Source organism: Trematomus bernacchii, unplaced genomic scaffold (assembly GCF_902827165.1).
Source record: "Trematomus bernacchii unplaced genomic scaffold, fTreBer1.1, whole genome shotgun sequence".
Taxonomy (NCBI): domain Eukaryota; kingdom Metazoa; phylum Chordata; class Actinopteri; order Perciformes; family Nototheniidae; genus Trematomus; species Trematomus bernacchii.
In genome coordinates this window covers 246209-258944 of record NW_022987998.1, presented here as the reverse complement: position 1 = coordinate 258944, position 12736 = coordinate 246209, and the positions used below count along the sequence as shown (strand labels likewise).

Sequence of the window (12736 nt, the reverse complement as noted above, 5' to 3'; positions counted from 1 at the left end):
AATCTGTTGTATGGTAATATTCATGGTCTTCAGTTTGAATCTGGCTGCATTCATTCAATTGAATGACATATTTTTGGATGTCATCTCTGCAGTTTTATTATACAATGTTTTGTCTTTCACTGATCATTATGAAAGTAAGCTATCCACCATGTATACCCTCAAAGACATCAAGTAAACATAATTAACACTTTAGAAATTATAATTATAAAAATTATTAAATAATATAATAAATAATAATTAGATTTTTGTACCTATATATTTGTGCTGTTAATTTGAATTGATCAGATTTTTGATATTCAAACATCACGTAATTTGAAAAAATAAATAAAAGTGTAATAAATAATAACAATTATCCCAAATAATATTATAGCTGCTATAGTCCACACTTAACTATTAGCACGGCACATAATGCATTATGAGGAAAACATGATGTGGGTGTATGCATTAGATTTGTTTTTTTAAATAACAAATATATATATATATAATAAAAAACGTTCTATAGATTATTTTTAAAGCAGTAGTAATGTAAATAGTATGCTTATTTAAACAGTTGAATGTGGAGTGTGTACAGTATCTTGCTTTGTCATCACCATGCACAATAAACCACTTAATATTTGCTGTAGCCTTTCAGCCCTCCATTATCCCCTGAATTGTTCCAACGACCGGAATTATGTTCAGGAAGCAGGAAAGAGCCCATACAGGGGCATTAAAGCTTGTAAAAGGTTTTCCCCTGTCAACAAGAGAGGCCTGCATGACAACATGTTCCTCTGCTGATAGAGTGACTAGGATTGGCCTGTAAAACGTTGCAGACAGAATTACGACAATTGTTTTTCTCATACAAAATGCGATATGAAAATAAATAAATGTGAAACCAGTTTAGTCCTACATTAAAGGTTAATGGACTGCATTTATATAGCACTATTCCAGTGACGCAACAAGACACTTTTACATATAGAAGTCCATGGCCAATTTGGGGTTAAGTATCTTCATTGGTGGAAGAAGTACTTAGAGCCTTCACTTGAGTAAAAGTAGAAATACTATTGTCATGAAATACTCCATTAAAAGAAAAGAAAGTACTGAATTAAACATTTTCCTTAAGTAGAAGGGCAGAAGTATTACCAGCAAAATATACGTAACATAAGTATCAAGTATGCACCATGGCTCTTTTCACAGTAAAATATAATATCATTTTGTTTTATCAGAAAATAAAACATGTAAAAGCAGTTCACCAAGGTTGTCAATATATTGTCAACAAAAATGTCCTGCATCATGTGAAATCAGCATTTTATGTGTTTTTGTATGTAAAAAGTAACTAATAATTATTTATTATGAGTGTTAAATAAATAAAAAATAAATCAATTGATGTTACATTCCACTACTCAGTATCTTGCCCATAAGGACACATCCACACGTTGAGTTCAGGGGCATGGGATCAAACCACAGCCTTGGACTACAAGGTGCCACCTGCTCAGGAAGACTAACATTCACACACACTCACACACACCTTTTGCCATGGCATCGGGAGCAATTGGTAGAAAACCACTCTACCTCGTTAGCCACAGCCACCCTTTACTATAAGAAGAAAATCAAAGTGTCTTACAATCCATAATATAATCATGTGCATCACAGGCAGTATGCTCAGAGTTGAATACAGCACAGGTTCTCTGTGGTGGTGTGCAGCTTTAGCAGCGCTGATGGGACTGTATATGAGGATGTTCAAAAGCTTAACCCGGCTTCAGAGGGCAAGCCAGGGCAGGAGTGTGGGCAGACAGGGGCAGAGCACAACACCATACCAATCCATTTCTTATTTCCTTTCCATTCATTCTTTCTTTCTAACCATTGGATCTCATAATCCTCAACCCATTCTACAAATGTTCTCATGTTCCCTCTCTTTCTCTCTGTACAGGCTCTTGGTGCTCTGCAGTCTACAGGGGCCCAGAGTGGAGCAGTTGAGGACAGATCGGTTCAGCAGGACATGTTTTCGCCTGAGGCCAGAGTAATGATGGAAACCAGACCAGATGCATCAATGCCTGCAGCGGTCAGCCGCTGTTATCACGCCTCCTGACAACACGAGGAAGTCACTGGGAATTCCAAAGCAGTCATTCTAGACAGACAAGTCTATTTGGGTTGGACTAAAAACAATATGCCTATGCTGTGTCTCAATTATAGTGTTTACAGTGCCATGTCTTGCACAGTATAATGGTACTAAAATTGTGAAAAATCGACATTTATAATATTTAATTGTATAGTGCTGTGTTAACCTGAGAAGAGAATTGTGGCTACAGTAATCCATGGATGAAGAAAGAGAACTGGAGGCGAGGCCCCGTTCATTCCTATGAAAGTTGCTCACTGCACATGAAGCTAAAATGGCCTGACTCTTGAGAGTATAAGTACCTGTCTCTGGGCCCATAGAGCACGTACACTTGCATTTTCCATTAGCCCGCCTCCAATATACAGCGTCAAAGGCAATCTCGGCTCAGTCAAATGGAGGGCACTAATCTCTCTGGATTTGGCTATTAGCGTATTATACAACTTTTAGGCCATAATGTTTTAAATAAGGCCTATTGAAGTGACCGTACTAGGTAGTTGATTTAGCTAAAAAAAGTATTTGCTGATTGCCATTGAGTCTTTTACAATGTACGTCAATGGGAACAAATGGGAACAGCGTTTGGCCACTAGGGAAATTTGCTCCAACGTCCAGCCTACTTCCTGGGGGTTTTAGCCAATCCTGAAACTTCCATTACAAAGCCAAGATGGCAGTCGGTGAGTGCAATAAGTTGATTGTACTCAACAACAAGATCAGAAGTTCGCAATTGAAACGCACTGCAACACTCTGAGACTAAAACTGGACATGTAAATGTGTCTTTATGTTAAGGATGAAGTAATTTCTACAAGCACATCAGGTCAAAGGCATCCTAAAGGATTGATAAATTCTAAATGTCGCCCGTTAAACAGAAAAAACAGCAATCTGGAAGCCCTAAAACCAAACGATCATTTTAACTGCAACATTTACAACTATAACCGTCAGTACACCAACTTGAAATCAATACAATTTAATCTAACATCATTTCAGCAGCTTAAATCTATGTCCAGCTCAAGGACTTTGCAGAGTAGACGGGGGTTTTATGACCATGTGTGGTTACTTTATTGTCTGTGAGATATATCATAATCACCACTGCTCACCACAGTCCAAGAGCTGTCATCCAGCCAACTGTTCCTGCACCCCGTCCAAGAAGTGTATGACAACAACTTCAAATGGAGCAGATCAAAGTCAGCCGTGATTCATGAGGAACAAGCAAAAAGGACGTCGGACGACAAGTAGAAAACCTTTTAATTTGAGGACTTGTCAGACATTGTTTTCAGTTTGCTGGACAGACTGTGTTGGTCTTGACGAGACAACCTTGTAATGTCAACATTCTTTGAGGTTTAAAGACTATTACATTTGACAGTGGAATTGTGACTTCACATCACACACACACACACACACACACACACACACACACACACACACACACACACACACACACACACACACACACACACACACACACACACACACACACACACACACACACACACACACACACACACACACACACACACACACACACACACACACACACACACACACACACACACACACACACACACACACACACACACACACACACCTCAGCAGCACTGCTCATGCTGTCCAGGCCCTCGCTGGCTCGCACCAACAGAAGGTAGCGATGCTGGTCGCTCTCGTAGTCGATAGGACGGGTCAGGCTGATTTCACCGGTCTCTGCTGAGATGGAGAAGAGGCTGCTGGGATTGATGAGAAGGCTGTAGCTGATTGGTTTCTTCTGGAAGGACACAGCAGGGGTGACTAGGAATCTGGGGACACATGGAGAGCGAATTGACTGAGTGTGCAGAACAGGGTGGGGTAGAAAAGAGCAGAGTATATACAGTATATCTGAATGGACTTGATTTGAACCCAAACCCTAACCCACATAGACCTTTTCCCGACTCATAACTAGGGATGCCAGAAACTGACCATGATCAAATTCGAAAATCGGACAGCCCTGGCGAATAGTAATCGATTATTCGCCGCCCCCCCCCCCCCCCCCCCCCCCCCCGCGGGAGAGAAGAAAAAAAAAATATTTTTGCAGAGCTTACATTTTACTTCATTTGCACTTGTCAGTTCGAAGTAGTTCCACGAGGAACTCTTCTTTGTTCATCTTTAGTTGTGTTGTTCTCACTGTTCTGTATATCGCCAATAAATCAATCGCACGTGTGACGGAGAAGGGGGGGGGGGGTCGGTGTGTAGCAGGCTGCAGCAGGCAGCAGCAGTCTGCTGGCTTCCTCCAAGTTTACAGTAAAACAAACTGGTGGTGTGACCAATGGCCATTTACAATTATTAATACTATTACTATTATTAGCATTAGTCTATATTTTGGTTGAAACTAAGCCAGGAAAAAAAAGAAAAACATAAATAATAATAAAAAAAATATATAAATAAAATCGAATTTTAAAAATTATTTTCGATTATGGAGACTGTAACAAATATTCGAAAAATCGAATAATCGCTGGCATCCCTACTCATAACCCCAACTTCTTATTAAAAAGGGACCTATTCTGCTCATTTCCACGTTCATATTTTTAGGTTGTGCCTGTGTACAGTGAATACATTACATTACATTACATTACATGTCACCTGTTAGACGCTTTTATCCAAAGCGACTTACATACTCAATACTGTGGGCAATCCCCACAGGAGCAATTTGGGGTGAAGTGTCTTGCCCAGGGACACAACGACATGCTGACTGCAGTGGGGTTTGAACCTGTGACCCCCTGATCCGAACACCAACGCACAATCCACTGCACCACACGCCTCCCTAGTGGCGGTGCTTCCCTTATTTACAGATTTTTAAGATGTGTTAAACTTGCAGTACAAACACTGAAAACTATGAAGTTTATGCAGCAAAGCATAAATGTTGCATACTGTGAATCACAATATTGCCTGTATCTAAAAATCCACTTCCTTTGCAGTGGTTAGCGTAACACACGTCCTGCATTATTAATGGCAGTGTTGGCTGCGGTGCACACAGGCTGTTGCGTTCCACGATTCTGAGAGGAGACATGCATGTTAATTAGTTTAGTGCCGGGTTAGGCTTATATGATGCCAATGCAGTTGCACTTAAATTGACAGTTCCTGTTCTTGCAGAATCTTTTAGTTTTTGAGATCATAGTGAAATGCACTTTGTTGTTTTGGAGTGTGTCAACTAAATGAAATGTACTGGCATGTTGTATCACCTTCTGGGCAGTGGCCGATAATGATTACACTTTAAGCCAGAGGTTGTTGGGTGGGAAAAAATGGCCTCAAAGTAGGGAATTGCCAGCTGACTACAGAAGAGAAAAGTGTGGACCCTTAAAAGGAAAGAAATAGATTAAAATGAAGTACACTGAATTGTAATTGCATTGCAACCATTGGTGGAACGTGCATTTTCAAGTATTGTAATTAATAATGTATTGTTATAATAATACTTTTTTGTTATTTTACTATCTTAACCTCAGTAAAGGATCTGAGATTGTACTTGAGTGTAACACATCCTATTTAACTACTAAACATTGCATCAGATAAACCTCAACATTTAAATAAATATTAATTTGTACAGCATAATTGTTAAATAATGCCAAACTTTGATCATATCCTGCATTACCACTTCTAATTAACACATGATCCAAATGTGGCAAAGTCTTAAAGGTCATTAGAGGAGAGAAGGATAGATTAGATTTAAATATCTGAGAGCTAAGTGACCTGAAGAGTGTAGTACAGTAAAGTACTTATCTGTACAGCATGTCCACCAGCAGAGTACAGGTGTAAGATGCTGAGTAGTAGTCTTTGCTTGTTATTTATGAGACATGCTTTCTAACCCTTACACCATTCCCCTGATGAAGTCCGCGTAAACAATCTACTGGAATATCCACTTTAGTAGTTTGCCAAATGTGTCAGTCACATAAAAGCAGCTGGAGGCAGATAATGAGACCAATCCAAGGACACTACTCATAACTGTACCACTTTAGGCAGTCCGGAGGCTGTGTGTGTGTGTGTGTGTGTGTGTGTGTGTGTGTGTGTGTGTGTGTGTGTGTGTGTGTGTGTGTGTGTGTGTGTGTGTGTGTGTGTGTGTGTGTGTGGGTGTGTGGGTGTGTGTGTGTGTGTGTGTGTGTGTGTGTGTGTGTGTGTGTGTGTGTAAATCAAGTAAATGCCTGTGTGTGCAGGCATACACAGTTTCAAGTGTAAAGGCATGCATAAGCGCACGTTTATCACACTACGCGTTACATTCATCACGAAACCACTGCATTAATTCAACACTGAGTGTGGGTGTGTGTGTGTGTGTGTGTGTGTGTGTGTGTGTGTGTGTGTGTGTGTGTGTGTGTGTGTGTGTGTGTGTGTGTGTGTGTGTGTGTGTGTGTGTGTGTGTGTGTGTGTGTGTGTGTGTGTGTGTGTAAATCAAGTTTCGAAGGCAATGCTTTTACTCGTGTGCTGAATATCATCTATTCAGCAGTCTGTGAAATATGAAGATGTGTTAGCACCTCCAGAAAAAGAAAGAAATATGATGTGTGCACATCAAATGTCTGTGATGGATTCATCTTATTATTCATCTTAGCCATGTGAGACTAATGTTCATCTAAGTGGAGATCAATCATGCCATGTCTAAAGCTGGGTATACACACATTTTAGGAATGTTGTTTCAACAGCCATTGGACTATGCTAGACTCTTACTTCTATTGAAGACTTTGTTGAAGCTCAAAGGCAGGTTTATGGCCTAGGCTCCACGGGAACGAAAACGGGTTGAATCCGCATATTTCTCATGCGTATAGCCCTTTAAGCTAGACGACGCCGTAACGGAAACGTAGAAAACAGACCCTGCAAACGACAACGGGTCCAAAGGTGGATAGATCTGGGAACGGAGCGCTCTGGGGGGTCCAACGGGGCCGTGTGGTAGCCTATACGGTCATCCGTTTCTGATAATGACGACGCAATAGCCCCGCCTCTCCCCGCCTCTGCTGCTCACCCCCGCAAAAGTACACTGCACACTGAATTCAGATTATTTATCTTTATCTCGATATGGACATAAACGCGAGTGAAGTCTAATCTGACAGGACGGAGACACGCAGCGGGAGCAAAACACACACTTCAAGTCAGATCATCACCCTTAGCTATTTTAATTACCTCTCAAACTACCTAAACTAGTTATAAATATGTTTATTTTTACTGTCGAGTCATCATTACTGGATCAGCTGCTGCATGAGACAGACACTGACGCTGTGAGAAGAGAGGAAAAAGAGACAGAATCCGTGTATTTTATTATCATATATCATTATATCGTCGTTATTCATTTGTTTTAAAGCTTAATAAATAACAAAGAAGACCTTTGACCGGCACTTTTATAATTTTGTCCGGAAGATTTAAACTTTAACACACCGCGGAGAATAAACAGAAGTGCAGCCATGACAACCATTCTTCTTCGCTGCTTTTGTGGAGGAAGTTTCTGCTTTTGTGGAGGAAGTTACAGCTCCACGTACAGGCTCGGCATATGTACTGCAGCTTTTCCAGCGGTTGGATGTAAACGGAGCCGTCTCGTGGAGCTTGACACAATCCGGTGTATATTGCGTGTGGGCGGAAGCTTTTTTGCGTTTGCGTTTGCGTTACTCCGATGCGTTTTGCCGTATGCGTTCCCGTGGAGCCGGGGCCTAAGTTTCTCACTGGAGATCGTTACCCAGTACGTTTCCCAATAATGCTAACAGTCTTTAGTGCCAAGTTGACCCTATGTTCTAAAAGAAAAAAATAAAATGTATTGAATGGACTTGCAAGTGGCTAGAAGATGTAGAGAGTGTGGCTAGGTAATTTTGAAGAGATACTTTGAGGTAAGCTAGCTACGTTTTAGTGTATTGATTATATTATAGAAACAAAGGAGTCCACTTGAGGTGTTTCAGGCAGGGGGGGAGTGTGTGGAAGAAAAATTCCCTCTGGAGGGAACTTTTGGATTTTAGCCTTTGCAGACCACTTACTGTACATGCACATACATCTATATAACACAGCGAGGGAAGTGAAAACCTCAAAAGCAGAATAGGGCCTCTGGGTCATCTGTGGGGGAACTGATGAAAGCAGACCAAAACTTCTAACATTTCAGAAATTAATGTCCAACAGCTGAAGATGATCGACCCTCACTCCCCCCCTGTAAGCTGTTTCTTAAAAGGACGACCAACAAAGCCAAAATTCGATCGGACTCCTAAATAAGTCGTGATTAAAATAGTCGAGTGTATTTATGTGTGCACAGATGCATAAACATCTGTTATATGAACCTCTCTATGTGGATATCTAAAGGAGAAATTCATGTACAAATCTTTGTTTTGTGTTTCAGGCCCCCATATATCATCTGGAGGCCACAGATAGGACAGGCTTTTTAAAACACATGTATCTAAGTGTGTGTAAACTCACGGCTGTCCTTCAGGGGTGTTTTCAGGTATGGCGATGGTGAAGGAGGCGTTGGTGAACTGGGGGGGCCGGGCCCCCGCCACCACAGAGACCACCACAGGGGCGCTGCGGCTCCCCAGCCGGTCGGCAGCCACCACGGTCAGCAGGTACTCCCTGTCCCGCTGCAGGGGGAGGCCGGTGGTCCGCACCTGGCCGTTCTTCCTGTCCACCTCGAAACGACCTTCACCGCCTGCAGACAGAAGCAATAGGTTTGATGATAACATTACATTCCAACTCCATAACTGTTTGTTTGCTTTCTAAAAGTTCAACACTTTTTATAGAAAGGCTACAATCTAAATCATTGGCAGTGATGAGGAGTAGTGACATACATGTCCCCGTTTTACTATTTATTTGTGTAATGAAATACCGAAACTGCAATTATCTTTAGGCAATAAAACATGAATTATATCTGTTTTCATTTAACATTGCTTCTCCACTGTAAACATCATCTCTTTGATTCTTATCTGACAGGGAAAGATATACCTACTTTTTAGAGAACTGTTCAAGCTGCTCATACTCCCAGGAGCTGCAGGTTGAAGACTGGTTGAGTTGTTATGATGTAAAATGAACAGTTTACACAAAAGGTTCATTATTTTTGGACCAGTGCTCAAGTTGATCAAATTAATTAAAAAAAAAAGGTGAAAAATGGTTGATTTTATTTTGTTTATTTATGACCTGATATTTTTGTATATAGCTTTATTTGGGTGGCATTTTATGTTGGCATGTAAATGTTTTGTAACATATGTTGTTATACTCTTACCACATCACATGTACAAAGTGAATGTTTTTTTTTTTTCTGTTGCAAATTACTTTAATAAAACATTCTCCCTATAACAGATTTGCTGAAGTTCAACTTCTTCCATTCTGAAATAAATGGTAACTTTCAAATCTATGCTTTCAGTTTAGCTACCAAACACTGATCAGGGCATGCAACTTTGGATATATTTAGTGAAATATGGAATCGCGATAGAAGAAAGACAATATATCTTAACACAGATAATAGTAGGGAAACAATACGTTCATATGTTTTTGTGAATATTTGTATACTGTAATGTTCTTTTAATCTTTTATTTGACATGTTACTTTAACTTCTTATGTTTATATAAATATTGGGCATTCTTAATTTAACTTGTGTTTAAATAAAAGTTAATATACATATCATATTAAAAGCAATGAGTTGGCAAGTATTATGAGGTTATGTTTTAAGATAGTTGTACATGTAATTAAATCATGTATTAGCAGAATGGTGCTAAGTAGCGCCTTTCTCACTAAATAACCAGCAGATAAAACACAGATGCACAGAGTCATGTCAGGACACGTGTTGAGTCTGGGAAGAACGAGATCATTTTCTTTCGGACTTCTTTCTGTGGTTCCAAACTGAGGAGGTTTTTTTAGCAAAAATGAAAGAATAGCAGGACACATAATGGCCCTGTGGAAGCATAACAGACTGCTTAGGTTTCATCTCAGAGTCCAGCAGTGCAAGAGGACTACAAGGCGAGAGTCTGTTTAAAATCTGCTGCCTCAGAAGCTGTCAAAAATATTGTAAATTCATGCTGGGCAAGTGCCAATTAAGCGCTTTATATGACCGGACAGCCAATTTTCCAAGTTGTTGAAATGTGAAATACAAAGAACAGCGAGACTGTGATGTTGAAATTAATGAACTGTATGTAACATAACAGGGCATGATATGACTTTTATCCAAACCTTTGTAGATGTAATGAAGTGTAAGGCTTAACTGAGATTCAGACACAAAATGATTAAACCAACAACCATTGCGCCAACCATCCATGCAGCCTGTTGCAGTTGCTCCTGCTAGATTTGTACTACTTTACATTTTCAGCTGTGTTATTTCATCTCACTTTTCTTTTAATAACTTATATTAGTATCTCATTAAGCTCTGCCCTCTCTATACTTTGTTGTAGAGAGAGATTTTGTTGCCCTTGAGTTATATACTGTACTGTATGTGTCTATGTTTGATTATGTGTATATTTATTATGAACTTGATTCTGCATTATGACACATTTGTATGAACAGAGTGTTGACAGTGATACATGGATTACTTCTGTACACCAACGATGAAACACTAATCCAAAACTAAGCAAACTATTGATTTAATTCAGACTCATTTTTCAATTGGAACATCCATAGTAAATGTCCATGAAAGGTATAAATGTAATGACTTTTATTACCGGTAAATTGTTTTGGAAGCAAGTGTACTTAACAAATGAAACCGCTCATATCATAGAGGCTGAGATCTTGAAGCTTAATATTTACATAGGGTTTTTTTTTTTGTCACAGAATGTCTGAACAATTCTTGTTCAGACAAAATATATGTGATAGGGTATTTAAAGTTCTTAGTATGGCGACACCATCCTTCTGTACTGCCAAAGTAAGGAGTTAAGAAAATGCTTGTTAAATGATTGGGCATGCAGGGGAAGAGCAGAAAATGACCCACCATCAGACATGAAGTACTCCACCTCCCCGTTGTTCCCTTCATCCCCGTCCTGAGCGTGCAGCTTGTAGACCAGCGAGCCTGCGGGGGCGTCGGAGGAGACCACCGCCAGGTATGGAGCCGGAATCATGCTCCATTCTGGGATATTATCATTTACATCTGTCACTGTCAGCTCCACTCTGACCAAGTACCACTCTGGACCTGTAGAGAGAGGAAAGAGGAAACAGTGAGTCAAGAGCTTTTTCTATCGTGGTGAGGATTAGGGTTAAGGTTAGGGTTAGGGTTGGACCAATTTAACCAGATACCATATTGTTGTTAAGGAGATATTTCAATTCCATGTAAACAAATATGTTGTTGGTTTCTGAGGGTAAGATTTAACTTCAGAAACACAACATTGCAACACACCTACTGTATAAATGCTTGTGGAAAATACTTGTATAACTACAGTGAAGCTCACAAAGCGTTCACATTTCAGAAAAGCCTCCTACCTCAACGTTAAGGCTGCACAATTAATCGAATCAAAATGTCATCGAAACATGGACTATATTCATATATTAAAACCCAGACTATACTAAACAAATGTGTTTGTTTTCAAATTGTGCAACCCTACTCAGCGTGATCTATATTTTAACATGCAAACATCTGTGTGTTTGTTTCACAGTGCACAACAATATATTTGTGTAATGGGTCAGAATCAATTGAGGTTTCCCACATTGTTCTGCAAAGCAAATCCAAAAGTCTTGGTGACAGATTTAGACCGAAAGTGAATGTGGTTGTGTACCATTGTTTCTTTTTCACTGTTCCTCTCTGTCAGCCCAACAACTTTTCAAGTGGAGAAAAACCCTGTGACAGTCAGCCAAAGATAGCCCGCTGTGTTACTCCAGGAAAACACACTCAGATTACTACAGCCAGTACAGACTAGCAAACTAATGTAGCTGTGCTGCCAGCTCTGACTAAATATATCTAAACACACCAGTGCCAACCAGAAGAGGGGAGGGGGAGGGGGACCTTGTACTATACAGAACTCAATAATCCACCAACCTTTATCAGCTATTGACGTTATGCATTTTCCTTTCAGTTATTCAGTTATCAATCAGAGTTTTACATTGATAGTCTAGTATATCACTTTCACTAGTAAGTACTCTAACCTGTCCTATTCTCTTCAAGTGTATTCAGTTTGCTGTTTAACATTTGAATTTTCCTAAATGGATCAATATAGTTCTTATCCAATCCTAACTTATGATTAGTTTATTGAATTTATTTACCATGTGGTCAAAACAGGTGATGACTCCAGCCGTTGTACCTACACGTTGGTCGACCCATATTAATAATTGCCATCCGTGCTGTTGAGGACATGGCAAATAACAATCTTTTTGGAGAGCAACAAGTGGTTGAGCAAAGTAGCAAAACTGAATTTTAAACCATTGAACATAAAACCCAAGTATGTATTTCCAATGTATTTCCAATGTTTGTGAATGAAATCGTTATGTTTTCTAACAATGATAAATTCATCCAGTATTTTTCTTCTCACCTGTTTGTTTTCCAATAACGCTGGTTTCTATTCATATGTCATCTCCTCGTATTTCTTCCCAGAATGTATAATGTGGACAACAAGCGGTGGAAACTGAGAGGAGGCCATCTCCGCATCTCAACTAGCAATTATAATCAGTGCTGCGCTATCTGCAGCCGTAGTAAACAGCAATCATATTGACACTGTGGAAACTCTAAGGTCCCAAGACCAAGACACACACACACACACACAC

The 12736-nt window shown here is 39.9% G+C and overlaps 1 protein-coding gene across 1 annotated transcript in view; it reads right to left on the bottom strand.

Moving 5' to 3' along the window:
- si:ch211-186j3.6 (neural-cadherin) overlaps positions 1-12736 on the bottom strand; it is a 437178-nt gene that overhangs the window by 309052 nt on the left and 115390 nt on the right. The window contains 3 exon segments of the mRNA XM_034117220.1: positions 3672-3876; positions 8486-8711; positions 10977-11174. Coding sequence (XP_033973111.1) covers positions 3672-3876; positions 8486-8711; positions 10977-11174 — 629 coding nt within the window.